General features: G+C 39.7%; 1 protein-coding gene across 1 annotated transcript; it reads right to left on the bottom strand.

Annotated features, from left to right (window-relative positions):
• Positions 1–20096: 20096 nt before the first annotated feature.
• Positions 20097–22725, bottom strand: LOC133132539 (terminal nucleotidyltransferase 5C-like). Its single transcript, XM_061248013.1, has 2 exons — positions 22127–22725; positions 20097–20968 (listed from the first exon to the last, which is right to left on the bottom strand). The coding sequence occupies exons 1-2, from the start codon at positions 22723–22725 to the stop codon at positions 20386–20388; spliced, it is 1182 nt and encodes a 393-aa protein (XP_061103997.1). The 3' UTR covers positions 20097–20385.
• Positions 22726–26207: the final 3482 nt, after the last annotated feature.

The following is a 26207-nucleotide window of genomic DNA, read 5'->3' as shown; positions in this document are numbered from 1 at the left end:
TGTCCAGAACTTACGTAGTTAGTTTTATAGCCCCTGTATGCATAGCACTTAGCCTTGTCTGTTTGACTAAGGTGGTGACTGGCTGTGGGTTCTCACAACCTCTTCCCCAGAAAAATAATTTCACATTCCTACAAATAGTGCTTAATGTGAGGAATAAGTATACAAAGTATATTTACGTTGCCTTTGACAAGCTAATTGCCAGCTGAACTGGGGTCTTTCACTGTGAAACTCACTGGCATTAAATGGACTGCATTTATATAGCTCCTTTGTAAAAGTAATGTTTTTCATTCACCCATTCACACACACTCACCAACAGTGATTGGCTGCCATGCAAGGTAACAACCAGCTCATCAGGAGCGATTGGGGGTTAGGTATCTTGCTCTGGGACACTTCGACACAGCCAGGGTGGGATCGAACCAGCAACCTTCTGACTGCCAGTTGACTGCTCTTACCTCCTGAGCCGACGTTGCATTAAATACTACAGGAGAGGCAGCCCGGGGCTACATCTAAACCAGAGGTGAGAGTCTGCAGGTTAATAATAATGTTATTTAGCTGACACTTTTATCCAAAGCGACTTACGGATTATTAAACTAGGCAGAGGACAATGCAGGGTTAAAAGCCTTGCTCAAGGGCCGAACAGCTGTGCCAATCTTATCGTGGCTGCACCGGGGCTTGAACCACCAACCACCAACCTTCCGGGTCATGTACCTTAGCCCCAGATAAGATTGTGTGGTTACATTTCATCCAGCAGTCAAGTTGGGCTTTCAAGAAAAGATATGCATGTAAACTCAGGCAACCAGTGACTTTAATGAATTAATATACCTAAAACTAGCTGACCATGTGGCCCTCCAAGACTGGAGACTGACATTGCTGCTCTAGTGTATGTATCAGTGCCCTCCATAATGTTTGGGACAAAGACCCATTATGTCTTGATTGCCTCTTACCACAATTTGCACATTCTCAGATTTTATTAAAAGGTCTTTTTATTCATTTTGTGATGCATGTAGAAATTACAGTGGTGTTTATATACATAGTGCCCCCATTTCAGAGCACCATAATGTTTGGGACACATGGTTCACAGGTGTTTGTAATTGCCTCCTTAATGCAGCTGCAAGAGAACTGTCAGCTCAAAATTAATTCTGAACTGTATAGACGTATCCTATCCGCTCAATTCGAGCGGAATAAATGATAAAACATTATGGAGGGCACTGTATGTGAAAGCGCTCTCAAAAATTGTGAGCTTTCTGCTTTCAAAACTGTTGTTGAGAAAGAATGGCTTTGGGTGATTGTTGTAGTGTGTCTCCTTCTGGTCTAAATTGCCTGCATTTAAAAATGCTCTCTTGTGCCAGTAGGGGGAAGCATCAACCCCTCATCGCGACAGGGTGGTCTGACTTTCCTCTCTGAATTACATTACATTACGTTTCTTCTGTACTGCAATTCCCAGAGTCCTTTGTCTTGCCTTCCACCCACATGTATAAAATGATACTATTTATAAAATATGCTTTATCATATGAAATTATTGAATACATGCTTGAGTCATATTTCTGGGAATTATTGACATTGTTGGATGTGCTTTGAGAAAAGGGGATTATTTTAGTCAAATCTGATTTTCTGGTCGTTCTTTTAATGAATTGTTTGTAATATAGTTTATATTACAAAGTTTACCTGCTCATTGGTCTTGATGGGAAGTCACCCGTCAGAACAATAAACTGTGGAAAGCTGATGTGTCTCCTCTTTCCAGCTCTAAAAAGAAATCCCAGACTGAAAACAATAATAAAAATAATTCACAACAGTCTCCACTAGAGGGGAGGAAATAAGACAGAACTGCATCGGTGTAGAAAAGAGAATGATGCACATGATGATCATGTTTCAATGCACAGCATTCTCAGAATTTCCAATGTTGCTGCAATGTTGCCAGAATGTTACATGTAACCTGCCAGTGTACAGTGGCAGGAAAGGAGATCCAGGAACAGGTTTTCCACTTCCTGTCTAAGGAACTGCCACCACAGAATAGCCAATGCTGGACCTGATGCTTTCCTAGTCCCATTTCCCACCTCCACAGCTTGTACCATAAAAGATAGAAATATATTAAACATAGTAACCAATGCTGCACATTGAAGTACCGTGTATTATTCTTGCATCCCAAGTTGGTTGAGAAGATGGGGAAATGTGTCTTCAGTTGGCACCATGACTGTAAAACTATTGCCCTTGCATCTATATGCTATGACGCACATGCTGTGTGATGTCAGAAATCTGCTGATATAAATCGTGAAAGAAGAGACCTTTTAGAAAAAAAAGAATGATTTGAGGATGTATGACTCAGTGCCAATGACAATGACAGCTGAGGACAGTGGCAACCTTGACATTTTGAATGAAAAGATTTGCAAATATATTTGTGAAACCATCCAGCCTCATGACATGGCTTCCAGTGGTTGCATAAATTTGACGTTCCAAGCTACAATAGGGAGTGAACCTCATCATCCCAACATCAGAGCAACAAAAACTAAATGACCCAGCAAAGGTAGAGAAACAAGCTGCTGCAACAATGTTTTTTTTGTTTGTTTTTTTTAATTCAGGGAGAGTGGCAAATGACGCCGACCCTGATTTCTGGTTCCTGATCATTTAACCCAATTCCTTAAACAGGAGCTAAAGCTGAATATGTGAGGGCCTACTTCCTTGTTTTGGTACGGATATTCTAGGATTGGGCTGTAGATGGACAAGTCTGCAGATGGACATGCCTGTAGATGGTTAAGTCTGCAGATGGACATGTCTGCAGATGGACATGTCTGTAGATGGACATGTCTGTAGATGGTTAAGCCTGCAGATGGACATGCCTGTAGGTGGACATGTAAATAGAAGTTGTAGTGTTTGTGCAAGCTGTGCTGTGTTCCTTTGATACTTTTTGTTATCACTTTGGGACGTCACCCCAGCTTTGCACCAAAACGGTGAGCCTCGAGTGGTATGCAGAGCAGAGAACCCCAGTGAGTGAAGTGGCATGGACTTCTGTCTTTTACGTACATTATATTAATCTCAAATTAACTTCATTTTCTTGCCTATAATTCATTATCATTTAGCCTTAATGTTGGTTTAACCCTTTGAAGCCTAATGATGCAATTTGCGCCTAAAAGCATTTAATCTCTGTCGAATAATGCTTATTTCTGAACATAGGATTATTTTCTATTTTTTGTTATGCAGGGGAGACATTGCAACTTTCAAATATGCCGAATTGATGGACAGTAAAAGTAGTATCATGTTTCATTTGACGCTTTCAGTCCTCTGAGCATATTTCTGCAGGTACTTCTCTAGATATTTCTGCAAATATTTCTATACAATCAGTGAGCACTTTATTAGGTAGACCCGTACACCAGCTTGTTAATGCAAATATTTAATCAGCCAATAATGTGGCAGCAACTAAATGCATATAAGCACGAAGACGTGGTCAATAGATTCAGCTGTTTTTCAGACCAAATGCCAAAATGGGGAAGAAATGGGATCCCAGTGACTTTGACTGTGGAATGATTGTTGGTGCCAGATAGGGTGGTTTGAATCTCAAAAACTGTTGATTTCCTGGGATTTTCACATACAACAGTCTCTAGAGTTTGTAGTTGAATGGTGGGGAAAACAAAAAACATCTAGCAAGCAGCATTTTTGTGAGCAGAAATGTATTGTTAATGAGAGGTCAGTGGAGAAGGGCCAGACTGGTCGAAGCTGACAGGAAGGTGACAGTAATGCAACTAACCACACATTACAACTGTGGTATACAAAAGAGCATCTCTGAACACACAATGCATCAAACCTCTAAGTGAATAGGCTACAGAAGCAGAAGACCAATACATCTAAAAATACATACCTAGAATGTATAGAATGTTCTATTGACATGGCTGTATAATGTGGTTAATCTTCGTGTAATGAAGAATGATATACATGAACCGACACTTTTGATTTTGGAGATATACTCAAGTGAACAGATTTTTTAGTCAGTGAAAATGATATCTTTCTTATATAATGTGGCTCACCAACTAAATCATATCAATCCAAGCCTACTCTTGACATTTTCTGTTAGGGACAGGTCTTGTGAAAAAAGAGGGGTTGCACGAGGGGTTATCTATTAGATACTGTAAACCTGTTTAATCTGCAAAAACTGTAAAAAAAAGTCCAAATCACCCTAGGGTTAAAGCACATAGCGCTTTGCGGATATGGATGCAGTGGCCATATAATCAACGCCTAGTGCTATATACTTTATGTCAAGATAGCGTCACATCCACATTGAAGTGGGTTTCATAAAGTGCTACTTTTATAAAGTACTTTTGAGTAAGCCACTATTTAAGAATATATTTTATTGTTACACAATTTTAGAAATGAGGCCCCTGGGCTAGGACTAAAAATCTTTAGTTATAAATGGTTTGTATTTGTCAGTTTTCTGTGCTCAGCAACTGAGAGTGAACAAATATTTTAGGGATTTTTGAGTCACTCAGTCAGCATAGTTGTACTTTTACATTGTTGTACTGGATACTATCATGAATAGCAAAGTTATGAAATGCAAATAATTAGCATATACATTATGAGTGTTCAGGATGAGATGTGGCAAGATGAACACGGACTGATGCAGCACGCTATCTCCCTGTGCAGACGAGACCCCCCGCCAATACATGGAGAAACATAAAATTATCCCCAGCATGATTTCCATTTAGCCACAAATCACATGCCACATTGAGGGGCTCTGATAACAGAGGCCTGTTTTCTTTTCCTGCTGTGAGTGAAATAGTTGACTCAGCAGTTTACTTTAGACTGCAAAATCCTGTTGGGGAAGTCAATTTATAATGCCCTTTTCTAAAATTGCTATGTGGCATTGAGCTGGAGTAAAAAAATAAGAATGCTTATTCAAAATTGAGTTGAACAAGCCTCTAATAAATGGAAAAGAAAAGAGTATCAGCTGGGCCTGTGTGATGGGGTACACGTCAGCAGTGTAAGATGTGGTGAAGTTTACCCCCGCTGCCCCCAAGAATCCTGCTTCTTGACAAGAGACCCGGTGAACTTCAAGCCCCTGGCATGGTGGCTAAATGAGCCTGCAGACCTTGTCAGCCGATCCATCAGTGAGCCTCTCCAGCACATGCAGTGCCATCAAAGCCTCTGTTCTTCATCAAAGCCTCCTTCAACACTGAGGCTTCATCAATCTATCAAAAGCAATCTGAAGGCGACGTTGTACACTGCCTGCTGACACTGTTGCTGGCGAATCACACAGCTGCACACTGCCTGCTGACACTGTTACTGGCGAATCACAACTGCACACTGCCTGCTGACATAGAGCCTGGCGAATCACAACTGCACACTGCCTGCTGACATAGAGCCTGGCGAATCACAACTGCACACTGCCTGCTGACACTGTTGCTGGCGAATCACAACTGCACACTGCCTGCAGACACAGTGGCTGGCAAATCACAGCTGCACACTTCCTGCTGACACTGTTGCTGGCGAATCACAACTGCACACTGCCTGCAGACACTGTTGCTGGCGAATCACAGCTGCACACTGCCTGCTGACACTGTTGCTGGCGAATCACAGCCCTTGCAGCTCTGTATGACAGAGCTGATACTTCATCAAAAAAAGGCAGGGTGATCAATGCTTTTTATAAAACTTATTTTAGAAAAACCCTCTTTTCCTCTTTTTCTCAATTGTGTTCATGCTCCATTGCTCCATTCAAGCGCAGACTGAAGACACATCTCTTCAGGCTACACCTTTCCCTCCCCAACTCACCACCATGATTAGCCTTAGACTGTAATGGCACTTATGTATAGATATTGTTACTTGTATAGGTATTGTTGTTTTTATTGGCTGTTGTATTGCTGTATTCTAGCTGCCAACTGTGGTATGCTAGTTTGAAAATTGATTGTACTCTTCAAGGGTTCTGATTTTCTGTATGTTTACACTAGGACTCGGAACTGTACTGTCCTCTCAGGTCCTCTTTGCACTTGTTCTTGTGTTTGATTTGCACTTTGTTGTACGTTGCTCTGGATAAGAGCGTCTGCTAAATGCCATGTAATGTAATGTAATGTAATGCATGAATTATCAATTTGGGAGTGCTGAACAGCACATCAGTCCTCCTATCCCATTTCCAAGTGATGCTAGACCCAGTTGTGCTCTAATCACATGCAATAAAGCAATGGCTTAACTGTATGAGCCACCCAGCAGCCGAGAACATTCTTGTAAAGGATAAGCCAAACCGTTTCTTTTTATCAAAGTTTAAGTTTAAACCAATCAGCGATTTGTCTTACAAAATAGTCTTCAGAAGATTATTTAAACTGAAACCGCATGGAGCCATAGCATGAGAATGTGTCACTAGATTCACTTTGTTTAAAAAAACTGTAAAAATGGTAGAAAAAGTGAATCAAGAATAATTTATCCTGCATTACAAATTATAATTGGTCCATACCATTTTGATGGGGGAAGATAGTGTATACTTTTGGACCTCTGGTAATGTTTTTAAACAGTATTCGGAGGACACAGTAGCAGCAGGTCAGCTTGTTAAATAATTATTCTATTTGATGAGCCTCTTCCCCTGGAGGATGATAAATAAATAAGCATTCTTCCACTTGCATGCAAATTCCCTTATTAAAACATCACCACACAGAAGCAAAAGTATCATTTTGTAGCCTAACATCTTCATTAGAATACTGCATAAGCCAGCCACAATTAATGCATTTAGCCTCCATTAATAGATGAATTGGTATGCCACTCGTTCAGTGGCTAATGAATGTCCCTTTTTAAGCTTTTATTCTAATTAAAGAAAAACAAAAGGAAAATCACAGGAAGAAGGTCTTCAACCAGGAATGAATGCTCTTACAGCCGTCGTGAACCAGGGTTGTGGGAACAGGTTTGTGTGTACCATCTACCATGATATTATTCTTCCATGGTAATGCACCATGTTACTACTATAAATACACAACAGTTTGAAAATACCACTGTATTAGTTATTGTACCATGGTACCATTTTGCCATTGTACTGGCCTAAAAACAGTAATGTACCATGGTATTGTAAACCAGTCATAAGTAACATTTGGCCTCATGTGCTGGTCAGCTTGCTGACTTCCCCCTCCTGGAGCATACATTGTTAGCCCCCACCGTTGGCACACATGCCTGTGGGGGAGAGCTAGAGAAGGATTCTTAGAGGCGCCTTTTTGGGCCCTGGGGGCCCCCCTTTTCTCACATTCCTGACAGGTTAGAGAACAGAAGTATTGGAGATGGCAGAAAGATGTTTCATGATAATCCCAGGTCAGAATATAGTGATGTTTGGTGTTATTCTGATTGGTTCAGTGCGACTGGTGTAATGGTCTAGTTTTTGTAACAGTCTACCTTTGATAGCATAACCATTCAGGAGCTGAGGGGAAACTGGGCAAAAGCTGTCTCTGTAGAAGCCATGTGTTTTAGCCCCCTGCCTGGTGGGCTTGGCTGTAAATTATAGATGGGTGACTCACTTTTAGGGTCAAGAACTAAGGCCTGGATTTCGGAGATAAGGAGAAGAAACCAAGCAATCTGGGGTTGTGTCTCCTTTCCTTTCATTCACCCAAATCAGGTTTATCCAAAAGGTATATTACCATGAGAGGCACAAATACATATTTACAGCATAATGCAGTTATCCTGAAAACTCCCAACTACAGCATTCATAGATATGATGGGGCGGCCTATAGCTTAGTGTTTAAGGTCAGGAAGGGCTGCCATTTGTGAGGGGCCTGAGAGCTGGGGTTTCAATGTTGTTTAGACTACCTGTTGGGGAGTTAAGATGTATGAGTGGTCCAAGGGCAGTTGAGTCATGGGAAAAGAATCCTCCCGAACATTGGTGACCTCCCTGTGACCCCATACCTGGTCACTTCCAAGGGGGAAGACTCCGGACAATGCCACAGTGCCCTCATTTGGGCACTGCTGTCATTACACCGGTGACTGCTCTCCGAGATGAAATATTCAAAACTGCTATTAAGATAGTAAATAGACCCGGTAACACCTTGAAAATATTGCCCATGTGATCCTTGTATTATTGCATTAAGTCTTATGTAATGGTAACAGGAATTGCATGTAAAATGGATAATCAGGAGGGAAGTTTCATGATAACTGCAACATAATAAAACATAAGGGTAATCTGTTTGGTATGGATGTGATCTGATAAAATCAAGGAATCGGATGAGATACATTTCATACCAAATTGAATTTAATAAACTATAGTTTCAGTAACTCAAGGGAAAACCTGCATGTCCTCTCTTGGTAATCATCTCATTTTCCCTACATCTCATTTTCCTTTCCGATTTGACCACCCCTCCAGGTTGATTTATGGCACTGCCGCCTGGTTCCAAACGTATGACTTGGCATAAAAGCAAGGGAGACAGACCAATCTGGGAAGATCGTATTCGACTTCCCACACAGCATATTGTACGTGTATGTAAGTATCAGGAAGATCGTATTCGACTTCCCACGCAACATGTCTTGTGTATGTATGTATGTATGTATGTATGTATGTGTAGCAGCAGAAAATCGTATTCGACTTTCCACACGGCATATTCTATACTCTGTGTTTGTGTGTAGCCCAAGCAGGCTAGGTATGATTATTTACTCTATCTCTATTCTTAATTCTGTAATTGATTGTGATATTCTTAAGCTAATAACCTACCTGTCTGCGAATAAACTATTTTGTTTGTAACTTGCGTGATCTCCATGACTCTAATTCATCTGGTACCTTTTCAGCCTAAATTACAACTGAATACTCAGGGGGAAATGGTGGCTAAAGACCGACCGATCGGCGGCGTGGTGCATCTGTGATAGTTCTAAGCTGTGAGGCCAGCAAGTTTCTGTCCGTTAAAGGGTCGGGGGACGCACGGCTCTTGTAATCTGGTGCGAAGGGAACCCATGGGCGTTACGGCGCTGGTTCCTGCCAAATTAGCTCTAAGGAGCCCAGACAATGCTACCCCGACCTGGGCTCGCAACTATCATGGCAGGTCTGCATGTATTGTGTTGACTGGACCCTCAGCCTCTGAGTTCTCCACCGAACTGAGATTTCAGCAGTAATGGTGTAATGGAGTAATGGTGGCGCAGGTACGAGTCGAGTGTAATCACTCCCGAGGTCCGCGTACTTTACAAACCCAAATTTCTAAATTATATTTTAAATGGAGTCAGATAAACGAGTAAAACTATAGTGACCACTAAGCGTATAATACGGCCCCGTTTGAGAACGGAGAATATTAAGAATTCTACTGATCCGTTTCTGGCCAGCTGTAAGCGGGATATGGGGCAGGTCAATCCATATCCGACCCATGGCAACGGACCCAGTATATTCTTAAACATAGTTGTGTTCTGTTCTTGTACGGAGGATAATAATTAACCCTACTAATGTTCTCCCAGCAACGCCAGAAGGACAAGCACGCAAAACCCCCTTCGGCCCCCGCTAAATTCCGTCATTGGGTTAGCGTGGGTTTTACAGTATTACAATACTAATACCATAGTTTTTGTTTCTATCTTGGACCATAACATAATTCTGCCATGGTACTGCCAGAAAATCACTGTACTGCCAGAGTATTTTATTCGAACATAGATGGAGCGAATACAATGACGTTGTTCTTGCAGTGAACATGTAAGCATGGTATAGCATGTGTAAAATACTGCACGTCCACATCACTTTTGACATTTGTATTACTCATGTCATACTGCAATTTTAAGTGTGGGCTAAGTGTACCCATAAATGAGCAATGAGTATGATTTAATCCCTATATAAATATAACCACAACACAAGCCATATGAAATAGTTTATCACATGAATTAAATCACTTACAGTGGGGACCAAAAGTCTAGTGAAAGACCACTAGTGAAAATGCTTCCATTTTGCTTTATTTTCTAATTTTATACAAACGTTTTCATTACTAATAATATCATCAGCATAACAATTTGAGTGAAAGGTTGAATCTTTGAAAAAATTACATTAATTTCTGAATTTCTTAGTATTTTGAATGTCCACCTTTTGCCTTAATGGCAATGTGCACTCAAGCTGGCATGGACTCCACAAATGCGTATAAAACCTGATGATTCATGTTATCTGCATGTTATCATATTCCACCATTATTTGATAATGTTCCAAAGAGCATACTGTGATGTTATTGAATGCTGGGCTTTTGTTAGTCTTCAAGTACATAAATGTTTAATGGGGTTGAGGTCAGGTGATGGTGGATTGTACAGCACTCCTTGCTCTTCTTTGGTCTCTGAGTAGTTCTTGCAAAGCTTTTAAGTAACCTCAATTTGTTTACATTTTTTCACAATCCTAAAACTTCCTGTTTATTTCCAGGATTACATTTAAAAAACCCAGATTTTCAATGTGGCCTCAGACTTTTGGAGCACTCTGTACATTTGAACAAATGGTTTATGCTTTGACGAGTGAACACTATATACACACAATTTATGTAAAAAAGAAAAATACACATTCATCCCAATTTACTCTGGAGTGTCAACCCATGGTTAAAGTAGCTCAAGTTTTTTCTTTTAAAGTACATTTTTTAAAAACTTTTCTATCCATTAAAAGTTTCGAGACTCTTGTGCTCCGTCTCTCCAAACCAGTAATCAGGGTTTCATTTTAACCTCCCTGGTGCATGCAGGCTGTCCAGAGGCCCTCCTTCTCTCTAAAGGTTACAGCAAAACAGAAATTACAGAGCCACTCAAAACCATTTCATCTTCATACACTTGTCACTCAAGGTCCTATGAGTGACACCTGCAGTAGGAGAGCGGAATAGGCCGCCATCACAACGTTCCATCTGTAGCTTCTTCCTGTTCTACTCATCTCTCTCATACCTTTTTCCATTTTTCCATCTCTCATCTCAGTCCCTTTGTCTCCCTCTGTCCATTTATCCCCTTTCAGCGTTCCATCTCCAAAACATCTCCATGGAAACGGGAAAGGAACAGGCTTTGTCGAGGTTCCCTCGGCATTTGAGGTCCTCTTATCTGTTCCTCACGGCACAAGAGACCTTCTGCCTTCTCTGTCTCTGTTATCTCTCTTAGACACAAACATTCAAACATAAAAAATATGCTTTTCAATTGTTCTACATGTTTTGTCTGCCGGTTTGTCATTTATAGAAGGGGTTGTAGAGTTTTGATGCGGGTAGTGTTTGTTGGCTGCTGATTTGTGGGTCTTGAAGTCTTGAAGCAGCAAGGCGTTTCCCAATATGCTCAAGTTAACTGATGCAATTCTGAACATTTTGTTGAGTATGAATTGATTAGATTTGCCACAAATAGAAATGTAGTCATACACTGTATTCCTTTCATTGGAGACACATCTATTTAATCTGAAGACTGTGGGGTAGTAGTTAATTGTTGTGACAGTTATGATTTTAGCACAATAAAATAGGGCATAGTTCTGGGAATGAGGACCACAACAATACTTGATGGTAACATTTATTTTATTTTTTTCAAAAGTCAATATATTCATGTCAATACATTTCTATTAACATAATATAACATAATAATACACCATGTTTTCCATTATGTTTTCCATGGCTTTCCTCAGGATCAAAAGGCCTGTTGGAGCAACATGAAATACATTTTTAAGCTAAACTGTGGTAATGAAAAGCATACAATCCATTGTTCATGTCGTTCACCTGTGTGAGGCACTATTTTGGAGAAAGTACACGCGATAGCATGAATTTCACACCCTGGCCAATTCTGCTCTAGCACTTTTGCAACCTTATTTAAATGATACATCCAGAAAATGACTCAACAAAGAGTGGCTTCCAAAGAGTAAACTTTGCCATAACCTGGACATTTTAATAAGCCATTATAACAGAATTTCATATCTAAGTGGTAGGTTATGCTAGAAGTATCCATTGCAAAGCTTGATCCTAAGAACAAAGAGGAGACATCTGAGAGGGTAGATCATACAGATCAACACACAGCAAGCAGCCAAAAAATGCACTCGCTCAAGTATTGTACCTACAAAGACAAACACATAACAAACCTATTCCCTTGAGGAAAAGCCACAAAACGTTTATCAGATGAACTCAGACCTCATTATGTGCAAACCAAAGGCGAATCAGTTACACTTTGCCTAGATCCAAAAAAAAAGCTTAGGCTACTTGCCTGATAGCACAAGACGACTAAGAGCAGATTCATGCCATCTAGGAAGTTGTCATTTTCCGACTTCCCATGAGGAAAAGTCCTATTGAATGGCTAAAATGTTGTCATTCTGAGTAGACAGAGTTTCCTCTGAGTGGACAGAGTAGACTGCCCAATGACTGCTCTTACCTCCTGAGCCAATGTTGCCCGCTATACTTAACCAACTTTACCATGTTGCAGTACTTTACCAACTGTCTCCCCAAGCTCTGATCAGCAAAAACAAAATTGCATTAAGATCATTGCACTCTATAAATTGACTGGCCAGAGCTGTGATTAAGTCAAATGCAATGGAGGATGCATTGGATTCATACAAGAACATTTTTGTATTCTTATACATTTCTTTTTTCATACGAAGGGCTCGTACGAGTGTGCCATGTGTGATTCAACAAACACATCTAACCGCAGACAACTGTCTTAAATGAAGATGTCTGTTAAAATACAATATACAATATATGGTACTGTGGGTGGGTTCCGTCAAATAGATGGCCGTCCCTTGTTCTTATTGATCCCATTGGCCATGTAGTCGGTATCTGATTGGGTAGAATGCGGTTAATTGGTTTTTGGCAAAACATAATAATATGGCCGTTGATACATTTTGTCTTAATTCCTCCCAAATAGTTCACTTAAATAATTTTCTGAAAACATTTGAGGCGAAACGAAAGAAAATACTAAGCAGACATAAGAAAACATTGTAAATAAGCAAAAATGATCTTTATTATTTTTTAATTATTTCTTAAATCACAAGCCATTTAAGAACAAACTTGTTCGTACGAGTGGTTCTGCGTGAGGCCCATCGATTTCTGCCCATTATCTCCTACAGTGCTACAGTTTATTTTTACTATAGAAGAATAGTAAAAATAACAATTCACATAAACTGGTAATTTGTCCAATGATAATATTTTTCACCTCTGGACACAGCACATAATGATTTTGCAATACTACAGTGACAGTGTGGCAGCATGTTCAGATTGGGAGTTTGCTTTCTTTCACACAAACACACCAATTTTAATCATTTGAGTAAGACTGATCCTCGACATCAAGCTTACTTGTGTCAGGAGCTGGATGAAGGGCACAGATCAATTTCTATTTTGAGGTGTCTGGAAACTACCTAGCACATTTTTAAATCAAGAGAGCTGTTTTCTTTCCCAGGCAGGGGACCCAGAGCCCTAGGGAAAATTCAGAAACATTTAACTCCATCTCTTTGCTGCCTCTCTACCCATTGAATGCAGGCCACATTCTGCTTGACATTCATTCAAAAAATTGTTGATATCGTTTTTTTTTCCTGTCAGCCAAACAATTTCATTTAAAGCCAACAGCCAAATGTTCATTTTGATGCGCATTGATGTGCATTCCTACTCCACATGCGATTGATGTGGTGATTGAATACATTTTGTCTTTAAAAAAAGTTATATGCTTTCAAACATGAAAAAGATTCACTATTGATGCACATTAAATTTCCATGAACTTTTCCAAGTTTCATGTGAAGGTCCTGTCAGATTGTCCTTGGAGCATAAATGAGCGAGCCATGTAACTCCATTTGACATCTGGATCACTCGTACTCGGACATGCTCTGAAGACGTCACATACGGACGTCAGCAAGGTAGACTTACATAGCTGTAAATGGCTAAAGACTGACACATTCAATGCTATTTGGAAGTATGTCTTTTTTGTCTATTTATGTATTTGTATTGGCAAGGCCAAGCAGCTTTGAACCTGCTAAAGACTACATTTCAGTCTCCATTGTGAGAATGTCAGTTGCGAAGTATAGGCTGGAGAAATTACAATGATGAATGTCTCAAAAAGACCAATTTTAGATGTGTTATGAAACCTGACCTTGAGGGAGATACTAGACATTCAGTATTTTCTAATGATAGGACAACTGCAGCTTCTAGATGGCAGTACGTATGTGGTGACTGAAATTGACGCATGACTACATTTAGTATTAAACATATTTGAAAAAATATGAATGAATAAATTAAGGAATATAATGACATGAAATTAACTCAGCAATATAAGTTCTTCCCAAACATATAATATATTCATATTATGATATGGCACGTTTAACCTTGTGAAGCCTCTTTCACTACACAATAAAGGATCCATTACCACCATCTTTCCAAGACTTGCATTAATTGTTTTAGCCTCTATTCTGAGGATTCTGTAATATTTGCAATAATTTAAACATTGGCACTACTATCAGTCATTGAAATGTTTGACTGGAGGGAATGTATTAGTTCATATTTTCTGCTCTTGGTGGCAGTGTTGCATAGTGGTAAGGGAACTGGGCTTCCTCAACACAAAGGTCAAAGTATAGCTATTGTACCCTTGAGCAAGGTGCTTAACTTGAATAGCTTCAGTAAATATCAAGCTGTATAAATACGTAAAAAAATGTAATAGCTCCCTCACCACTAAATGGCAATGTGCTGAAACATGTAGCCCAGGGATTATTGATGAAAATGAGCTAGATTCTGGCAGATTTAAAGAAATGTTATGAATGTGCATTGTCCTTGTTAATAAATGAATGAAATAAAATTAAATACAGCATATTACTTTTGATGACATTCAGTTATTATCTTTTGGCACTGTAGACAAAAGGGACTGTCGGGATAAATGAATCATATTTTTCAGTGAACTAGAACCCCAATGCTTTCAGTCTGCTTTCAGTTGTAACATCAGCATTAGAAAGTTCAGTTAATAATACTCTACTCACATACTGTAATTGGTTTAATTACTTGGGATGTGAAAGTATATGTAATCTTAATGTTCATTAAGAATTTAATAGCGCTTCCATTTGATCGTTTCACAGGACAAATTAAATTAATCCAGAATATTAAACAAAAACAAGCTATTTCATGAGTCAACATATTTATCTGGGTTAAATGACATGATAGATAGATCACTTATTATTTCTTCATAATTACTTTAAAGAGACTGATCTAATGAATCGTTAATGTACTTATGAATTGTCCATCTTAATTATGGATGGCACACACAGACACTAACCAAAACGCACACACTCTCTCTCTCACTCTCTCTCTCACACAAACACACACACACACTACATACTTGCTAAAGTATTGAAATCTTGAGGAAAGAATACTGTAGTCCTCAGTTTGTCAAGCTTCCCAATATAGTGTGTGTCCTGTCATCTCTGTGTTATGAGCCTGTGAAAAAATTGTATGAGACATTTCTCTTTTAAAAGACGACTCACACATTCACCGCACCGACACATAGCTATGCCTGCTGAACCCCTCTAATTGATTAAGCCAGTTACAATGGTAGTGCTTATTTACTCTGAGCTGTTTTGTGAGTAGGATAAGAGTGTCTGCGTCCTGAAGTGAGGCAGCGAGGTGAACCACCTACTGTTGTCACTACTAAGGTTTGCATGCGTTGTCTCAACAATCAGACACAGTAGCCGACAGCCACCCTCAGAAAATGGCTGAACTGATTTCCTCCCACTTCCTATGTGCTAGATGCATGGCCTTTACTTACCAGTGGATGTGTGATAGACCATGTGCGCATTTTATTTAATGGCCCACACACAACAAAATGTGTTCAAAATCGTATGGTTAAAATGTGAAAGAACCACATAAAAAAGCAACAAGAGTCCTGTCAGGTGAATCGGACTGCAGAACTGTCATTTAAAATAAACATGGGGCATTTTCATGTTTACAATGCAGAGCAATCATGTTACCCACTCCTTGTCTTAGACAGGGGTTCCCAAACTTGGTCCTGGAGTACCCCTGTGTATGCTGGTTTTTGTTCCAACCACAATTGCAATCCAAGAATTTCAAGAATTTTTATTAATTAGGTTCTTCATGTGTAGAGGGATTACTTGCCCTTTTAAACCACATTTTGACAGAAAGTTATGTATACCATAAAGAATGCAATTCCCAAGTTCATATTCTGCTTATTATGCTATACTGCAAATTGCATAAAAAGTGGTAAATTATTTTTATCTGATCAAATTAAAAGAATTGCTTCTAATTTTTGAAAGTGTTGACACATGGCCACCAAACTAACCATTTGGAAGAAAATGAATAATTTAAAGGCAAAGCAAATTACAACAAGGCAAACCTGCACTGTTCAACAACCTAATTATGAGCCTATTAGTTTTTTTTTTTTTTGTATCTTTTATTTGTTTCCTCTTCTTATGTAACTGTTTGCAATAATCACAAAATGAACATGGGTATTGTATTCTTCATGTCATTTCAAAGCTATTTCTGGCATAATGTGCTTCAAGGTAAATAATACATTTTAAAATGAAAGGCACCAATTAAGAAAGATTAACAGAGATTATTCAATGGCAATTGGGGTTGGAACAAAAACCAGCATGCACAGCGGTACTCCAGGACCGAGTCTGAGAACCACTGTCTTAGATCTTATAACAGCTCCCTCTGCTGATGACAAATATTTTAGCAGGAGTCATGTTACTGAAGACGTCTTGCAATTAACCCTTTTATTTTACTTTTTAAAATAATAACGCCATACATTAGTAACTCCAATCAATCCTAAATCTCAGTCTTAAACAGCTCTTGAATTACACTTTCCTTTATTAAACCCGGAATATGCATTTTTGCGTTGTTAATTTGGAAAGAAGAAAAACCTTTTCAGCTTATCATTAACTGGACATTTCCCAGAGGAAGTTCTCTGAGCAAACATACGCACATCCATTTTCGGTAGCACCAATCATTTCAAATGTAAGTGAACCCGACACGGCGAAACCGCTGTCTCGTCTTCGGCACCCTGATTGATTGCAGTCCTCTCACTTCCAGTAGAATGGACTGACTCCTATATTGCTCCTCGCGTTGTGGAATATTTGTCCTCACCTTACCAAGACTCATGCCAAGCCATGTTTTAATATGTAATGATTAAAGATTAATACGATTCTGAATGTGCGCATAATGTTATAGAGTGGAGTGATTCACACACCGATGTGGTTTGTGTGGGGAGCAACTGAGTACTAATGAGGACTGCACAAACCCACACAAAGCCAGACATCTCTCAGTAAAATAAATGTTTAGTTGGTGACACGATAAGTGAACGTTATTAAGAGTAAGGCATTTCATAATGTTTGTCTGGGGAAAGAGAGTCATAAAAGTGACTATTGCATTGCAGTATTGTGGTAATTTTTGTATTCACTCGGTTTTAAGTTCTTTCTAGAGCCCAAAGTTTCACTTTGCATGCATTATGTACTCACAGACCACACTGTCTTTATTGGTGTTATTGCTGCTCGTTAACAGAATACGAGTAATAGAAAGCAGGGTTTTTTTTTTTTTTACATTTATTTCCATAATCAAGCACAGACTGTAAAATCACTGCGTGATGCAACACAAAAAGGAACTATTTACATTTTATTATGTGCAAAATTAGGAGTCTCATTACTCAGTTCTTTGCTTCCAAGATTTTTTTTAAATAGACATGCAGTTGAGACTTCAGTCATAGGCACTTGTGTGAGTTTTTCTCAAAATCCATCTTTGAGCAGCAGCAGAACAAGTGATGTTCCCTGTGACTCATCTGCTCCAGTTGTGACACCTCTCTGTGTTGAGTTCACACCAGAAAAACATGAAGGAAATGGTATTGGCAGCATCCTAATGGCTCATTCAGCATGGCAGAACTGGATTGCAAACGGAGGCAATTGGCTCACCCCAAAAAGTTGTCCCAACTATAGAAAATTGGCAGTATTACTGTATATTTCATTAGGATATCTGTGAGTGTACAATAGCATGGGAAGTCACAGTAATAAATAAAAATCGTTACTCCAAAATGATTTTGTATGTGTAGGTGTGTGTTCTTAGCTTGTGTATGGTTGTTTGTTTGCATTAGTATTTAAATTAGATTGAAAAAAATTGCCTTTACAAAGTTTTATGTAATGTACAAATATAGATAATTTACAATTATTCATGAGTGAGTGTTTTGGCATGCTTTCAAAAAAGGTGTAGGTTGTATGCAGTCCTAAATAGGAACAGCCTCTTCATGAATTTAGGTAGTAATAGAAACTTGCAAATCCATTGCAAATTTGGCAATCCTACACAACAGTAAGGAATAATTATGCTGTTTATATAACTAAAGTTTTAGAGGACCCTTCACTGGAGAGTGCTCTGTTGAATCATTTCACTACATAGTACAGATTAGAAGATACGCTAATAACATAGTGTACATGTTACTCTAGTGTACATAACAACAAGTATACTGCACAAGACAATAGACTTTAAATGCTTGATTTATTATTAAAATAGTTCTAAGGAATTGATATATCAACCAATTAATAGCCTACCAAACACTGTATACTGAAAAATGCAAGTAATTAAATAATGTGATTGACTGACAGCCTCATCGTTTGAATTATATTTTTCTATTGTCAGAAATGTGTGCACTGTAATTGAACTGCCATTTCAATTAAAATCCATACTGGAATGTTGATTTGTGACTATACTGTAGTGGCATTTAACTATATTTTGCATTCTCTCTTCTGTTTCCTGACTTCTTTTTTTATATTAATAAAATTCATCACTCTTCAGTAACATGCATAAAATACATCTTCAATGTTCATCTGAAATATAGCAGCATTTGCAGCATTGTACTACCTTTTCAAATCAATTCAGGTTCCCTCAGTTTAGCCAATCACCATATAAATATATAATACCATATTTAATACGATTTAAAAGGTTTATATGCACTTCTGTGGACTACATATAAAAACATGGCTAAAGCAAATACTGAAAATAAAAACTTGTGATCTGAAAAATGAAATGTTTCTGAAATATACAGTGTGGCCTGGCTGTGGAAAGGGAAACCAGTGGTCTGTGATATTAATCACAGACATAGTGCTTTTCATCACATGTAATTAAGTCATTATGTGATGAGCCAGTACCCTCAATGCTTTCATACTGCAGATATTTGGATCTACAGAAAGAATACATTCTTGCAGTCGTCACTAAAGCCCCACCTGCCATTTGACATATATCAAGTATATCAATTATTATTATTATTATTATTATTATTTTTGTAAGACATTTTAATTGTACAGTGTTGTTATGTTTCTGTCAATCTTTTCCCCGGTCTGCAATTGCTTCTGCCAATCCCCCTAGTCGATTGCATTCATCATCCCCCCTCATCCATTCCTGTTTAAGGACATCAAAATGCAAGAGCCAGCTCTGTATATTATTGTGAACCTGTTTTGCCTGTTTTTTAACAATCATCAAGTCTAGTGGCATGTCATAGCAAATTTACTTGGCCTAACTCTTACTGAGATCAGTCCCCAAGCTTTTGTGAGTGTTTAATTCAACTAAGGGTCAAGCAGTTTATCCAATATTGCTGTGTTCACTTCACAGTCTGTGTTTACAAGCACTTAAACCTCCAGCCAAATTAGACCATATTTCCCATTCAATGTGTGTGTCTGTGTGTGTGTTGGTGAATTTATGATGTGTTTGTGAGTTATTGTTCTTGACGTTTGGTGCAGCAAAGCCAAATGTTAAATATTCTGTTCTTCAGTCTAATTCATGTAGCAGTTCTATGGCATTGCACTTTACAGTTGAAGCATTTATTTTAAATGAATGCTGCTCTCCCACATAGTGCTGTAGCAGAATGGCAGTCTCTTGACATGAGGAACAAAGGAATGGGATTCTCTTGGTCCTGCTGTATTATAGGACAGACTGACCACATACAATGACTCATACTTCATTTTAGCCCACACAGAGTGGCTCCATTTTCCCTTACAGGGTATATATCTAAGTGGATGAAATTAAAGAAGAAATGCTGAGTCAGTCGACCCACTCAATTTGATTGTCAGTCCACAGATGAACCATGTGGAAGGACCGTGACACGATCCTGATTTTGTTTGTGGTCTCTGTACGGGTATTGTGACTGTCAGTTTGTGGTCTCTTTGTGGTTATCGTGGCTGTCAGTTTGTGGTCTCCTTTGACTGAAAGACCCCCCTCCTCTTGGACTCCGACTTGCTGTGGCCTCCCCATGGCCTTATGCTGCTTCCTACACATTGCCTGGGGATTCAGTTTCCATTCCCACATATTCATTCACCTTTGACTTCCATCTACCAGTGATTTCAGTTTTGGAGTCACAGAGTTTGTTCATCACTGGTGGTGAAGACCCATATTAGCACAGCTTTTTCCAGTATCTGATCTGATTTCTCTAAAGCTCAGAATTTTTTTGTAACTTTTTTGAAGTGGCCATTTTAATCTTAGAATGGTGCAGCTGTTCCTGACTCCCACAATTGTCCGCTTACAGCGTGCACTACACCAGGCCTGTCTGCATGTGGATGTGCAGAGGGTAGGGGTGGTAGATAAGGGTGGGCTGGTTTTGTGCGATGTAGTAGTTGGTGAAATTGTGGTCTGCCATGTAGGGGGCCGGCTGGTAAAAGCAAGTGATGTTAGCGGTGTTGGGAATGGCGTTCTGCTCCCCGAGCACCTTGAGGGCCAGCACAGTGATCATGTTGAGGGTCTGTCGCCTCTCGTGCCCCATCAGGCACACGGTGCTCTCGTTGACCACCCTCCTCAGAGTCATCAGGTAGTCATACTTGCTGGACTCCTCGCCGATGAAGTGGTTGCGCAGGTAGGACTCGATCTTACGCTGCTGCTCGTGGACGTCAGGGAAGTCGATGAAAAACCGCGAGCACATGTATCGCTCCAGGGACTTGATCTCCGTCTCGCTAGCCGGCTTGAAGTCCCTCACGAGCAGGTTGCTATACTTGAGCAGGCCTCCACCTCGGATCTCCTCGGGGTTCCGTGTCGCGATCAGGCGGTATCGCAAGTGATCCATGGCCTGCTGAAAGTCACCGTACATGCTTTCCGCCACCACTGTGATACTAGGCAGCTCCCTGGGAGGCAACAGGTCTGGCAATGCAGGACTCTTCTCTGTCATATCTTTCTGAGAATCCATTGGTTGAGCAGAAAACTCTGGATTCCGATATACAGGTGGGTGCTTATCCTCAAATTCTGTCTCTGCCCGCTGAGGGAATGTCTTTTCAATGGGGGATTCTGTTTCAGGATGCTGGATTTGTGAACATTTTGCCTCAATGGGTTCTGTGTCATGAGCTACAGGGGTTTCATTCTGAAATAATACTGTATGGACCTGACATTCTTTATCAAGTGAGGTGTTGATATTTGTCTGTGGGGAGATTGTGTTACAATTTAGCTGTTCTATTGGCATAGATGGATTTGATTGTGCTTTAAAAAATATTTTAGGAGGATCTAACAGGGAATTAGTAAGAATTGGGAAATCACTTACTAATGGTGTTTTTTCAGGGGAAGGCGATTTATTGATCACCTTCTTTGACATTTTCCTTGGAGGTTTTGGTGGGGAATTCTTAAGAACAACCATTTTAGATTTCTTGCAGGATTTCTTTGCTGGGGGAGGCAGTGGATATTCAAGGTTTTCTGTAAGTATTGCACAGGATTGAGGAGGGTGTTCACATGGTACTGTAAGTCTTTCTGGTTCTTCCATAACTGTGCTCTCAATGGGGGAGGGGCATTCATTGAGTGCATCCTCTGGACTTTCTTTTTGAAATTGGACACTATTTCTGCAAAGTTCTGTTTGGGTTGGAGTTTCTGAGCTTGGTAGTATGACAGTTTCTACAGATTCCTTAATTTCTCTGTGTGCTTCACAGAGTGAAGTGCCAATGTCCTTTTCTAAAACTGGCAAAATCGTGAGCTCTACCTCTGCCTCTGATTCCTGAAACTCTACTTCAGCTCCTCTCAGAGACTCTTGGTCCTGTTCTGGCTCCTTCATTTTGATCACGTTCTCGGGCTCAACCGTTTCTGCCACTGACTCCATTGGCAATTCATCTTCTTGCAGCACCACCTCTTCATTTATAAATGGTCCTTTATCTAAGCTTGAGAGGTCCTGACCTTCAGCTGACAAGTACAAAGTGTCTGTAGGTTCTTTCACATCAAGAGAGGTGGATGGGGACTCCTCATTTGGAGCCAGTTGACTGCTGCTCTTTGTTAAAGACCCTTCTTCTCCCCTTGTAGGGCACTGGATGGCCTGCCTCTCTGCTTCCAGGTAAGACTCGAGCATGCGGTCCAGGATTATCTGAAAGGAATCCACACTGAACTCAAACTGCCGACGAAGGGAGTTAACAAACTTCAGCTCAACATTCTTGCCACGGTTGTTGGAAAGTGAGATTAGGCTCCAGCGGTCATGTTCATTGAAGACCTTGACCATCTTCTGCACGTAAGCCTCCTTCATGGTCAGGGCAGTGATTTTATCTTTGTTGACACCTCGTGGCAGGAAGTCTAGCAGACAGCCCAACACCACTTCCTTGATGACCTGGAAGTCCTCCTGCCTGGGTATCTCCACTCCAAAGATGATGTCCAGGTCTTTGTAGCCGGTGCCATTCTCCTGAACCAGCACATGGCTGGCAGTGGAGCCATTCAGACGGACATCCCTCACCTTGATCTCCCTCTTCACCAGCCTGTTCTTCACCACATGGATGATGTCCTTGGGTTTCACCTCCAGTGTGGGGAAGTTGCCCCTGCCGTGAATGGGGATCACCTCAGTCAGGACTTGGTCTAAAGTCTGGACTTGCTCCTGGGTAAGATTGTGGAATCGGCGGTCGGTGCTGAGCTCTGCCATCTTCACCAGCTGCGCAAACAGGTGACAAGAGAGAGAGAGGTAGGAAAAGCTGTCAAAACCAAGGCAGGCTGGAGCTTTCTGTAAACTAATCATTCTTTGACAAGAGAACAGAATGCTATTGTGCAAATCAGCATTGACTATATGATTATTTATGCTGCAAAATTGAGCCTTAGCTGTAGACCCTTAACACCTAAACAGGGAATACACCAAGCCGATGATCATCTGACAACGGCATCAGTTGAACGCTGGGGTACAGTCTGCCTGGTGTGCGTGTCGTCAGCTGTGTCGTGAAATGTAGCAAAGAACCTTTGCAACGTTAGTTTGAATAAATACATTTTAAAAAGTACAGGGACTTGTTCAAATGAGTACTGCCACTTTTTGTTTCCTCTTTAAGAAGTTTCAAAACCCAAATTTATTGCTAGTAGTAATAAGCTATTAGAACCTGCTTGTGTGTGTTCAGGTGGATACACGAGGATAAGATGAGTCTAGAGCACAGCTTTTTTTACTGCTGTACGGACCATTTCAACAGCCCACATACTGTACTTAAAACTATAGGCTATATTGTCTATGAAAAGGTGATTAAAAATATGTTGGACTCCCTCTGACCCCAATACATGCGCTATAAATGAAGACACATTCAGTGAGGTAAAGAATGCAGATGCAAATTCAGGGCAGTGTGAACGCTTTGTCAGAGAGTTGGAATAGATCATTCCTGACCACTGTCAATGAGACCCTCCCTGTTGTTAGTCGTTTTCTGCTTGGTTATTCTTTGCTTAAGTCTCAGTAATTACTGAGAGGACTCTGTGGAGATTCAAGCTGTTCTTGAGCTATAAACACCATTAATTCACAGTCATGGGCAGTAGGGTAAAACGTAGCCACATATGAAGAAACATAAAAATCTGTAACATCATTGGTTCCGAAGTGAACTATATTGTCATTTATTGGTATTAACTATTAGTAATCGTATATTTAGCAGTTCCGCTCAAGTGTGATTATAAGAGTACATTAAGATATTTATTCAAGCATTACCAATATCTGCCAATACATCATAAAAAGATTTATTATAACAACTGCACATACACAGTCATTTATAATTAGTAACTATGCCACATACTTCAGTTTACTTTAGAAAGGTTTACAGTAGCATTAGTATAACCAGTCCGCAATCCTGCCGCAGTGCTCTACATGTTAAGCACATTTAGAGCATAATTGTACTGTTTTAAGTACAAATATACTATTATTTGTCTATTATAGAGACTCAGATAGACTGAACAGATTTCCCCATTTTTCTGGGGATATTGTAAGTAATCAGGCGTGAAAGGCACAACAAAACAACTAGCTTGTGTGCATTATTTGTGATTTAAATGTCATTACATTCCCTGTGGCTCACAGATACAATAAACACACATATTATGCTGAAGAATTTGAGAACATATGCTCTGAGAGTTTGTGCTGTCATAAATTTAGTTTACTGACAGACACCAAAGTCTCCACTTTATTGCCAGTGCTGATATTTCATCACATATGGAGAGTGGATAAGCGAGGGGACAGGTGGAGAAGCAGGAAGAAGCTTGCATAGAGTCATACAGTACTGTGCAAAAGTCTTAGGCACCTGTATAACATTCTGTACAGAAAATATTCTTTCAAAAATAATTCAATGAAAGGTCCTAAATAAATGTAATATACATTTAACCTTAAATTTTAGTAATTTGGCAGAATAGTTAAAAAATTAATCAAATCAATATTTTTTTTGTGACCACCCTTCTCTGAGATGGCCAATGCTGTCCTGCAGTTCTATAAGACAATCAGCAGGGAGGTTGTTCCAAGCATGTTGGAGAACTTGCCACAGTTCTTTTGCAGACTCCTTGCTTCTGATCTCAGGCAGCCTTGATCAAGCCTTTATGTAAAAAGTAGTCAATTGCTTACAGTAATATGTTACTTTTTTTTATTAAATACAAAAATGTCTCTGTAAAAATGAAATCATTTGATAAATAAATAATTGGAAATCTCAAATGTGTTCTTTTATACTAACACACACAAAAAAAATAAACATATATATAATAAAGTCCAGGGTGCCTAAGACTTCTGCACAGTACTGTATGTACTTTTGAACATACTGTAAAATCACTGTGCACTGTCATGGTTTTAATCATTAGAAATTACAAGAGTTGTATTTGATGCAGAATAAAATAAAACATTTGAGGCTTGATTTCTAGTGCATGGATGGGCTCCATGGTCTCATATTGAATCTGAATCACGGCGGCGGCAACTGTGCCTGCCAATTATCTTGATAGATCTTTATGAAACATAGTTGGTAAATAAAATAGATATGACATTAAAAAGGAACTAACCCATTTCTCTTTTTATTTTGCAGACCTAGAAGAATACACATAAAACATTACATGTTTTGGACAATATATGTTTGGAAATCTCCAATTTTCTCTTTTCTACTGACATGCTAATGCATTAAAAACAATGTGGGATATGAAACATATCTCGAAGTAAAGATGCTGAATTCTTTCTCTTTACTGCTTTAGGATGATCAGAAACAATTGCTTCTGCTATACTTAGATATTTGGCTATCAAGAAAACATTCTGCAATACACACTCATGTTTGGGTTCTTTTCTGAAAGCACTGCAAGATGCACACCATTATTTTTATTGTGGTGCTGGTTTTCGACAGCTCACTCTATGAAAGTGCAATGTTTCATCAAGGTTTGGGCTGAAGGCCATTAAGGTTTTGGCCACCCAAGCTGCCTTCCCCACGCTGATGTGAATTTGAAACATGAGGCACATATCTCTCCATAGCAATAAGTTGATAGTTTCTGCGCTAATTCATTATTCTTTGTTAGACCAGAGCTATGAAAATGAAGCTTTACGCCACTGTAGTGAAGAAGACAAGCAAACAATGTGCTGCAGCCCATCCCAGACACATTGCAGCACGTATTGATTCTCTCACTCTGGAACAGGCAGGGTTAAGCGCTATGAGTCATTGCCTGTTTGACGCATTAATCATCCCTGCATCATTGATAAAAAGGGAAGAATATATAAATGCAAATATATGTAAAATACTCAATGAAATATAATTGTCTCGCAGCGAACTGCCAGAGCTTTCCAACTGACCACATGCGTGGCGGTGAAATTATGGCCCAAACAGGAAACTGTAACCATGACAATAATTTTTATCTGCCTATTCCTGGGCAAGTTGAAATGGTGGAACATCTCTGCAGAGTGAGTCAGGGGTGAGGTCTCCTCTGACAGCAGAATTCATTCCTTCACTCACAGTGAACATCCATTCACTCTGAGAAAATATATTGTTAGACGACGCATCCGTAACGCCATTGTGAAGCCAGGTAATAATGGACGTTTCTGGGCCGTACTGCCATTCATATTGTTAGCCTAAAAGCTTGAAACAATGGAACTGGCTCTCTGGAGGAGCAGGGGTGGAGTGTGGAGGATTGGTGAGTTTCTTTCCTAACACT

This window comes from Conger conger, chromosome 7, assembly GCF_963514075.1.
Source record: "Conger conger chromosome 7, fConCon1.1, whole genome shotgun sequence".
NCBI classification, from domain to species: domain Eukaryota; kingdom Metazoa; phylum Chordata; class Actinopteri; order Anguilliformes; family Congridae; genus Conger; species Conger conger.
The sequence above is the reverse complement of the archived record's forward strand: the minus strand, read 5'-3'. Positions and strand labels throughout refer to the sequence as shown.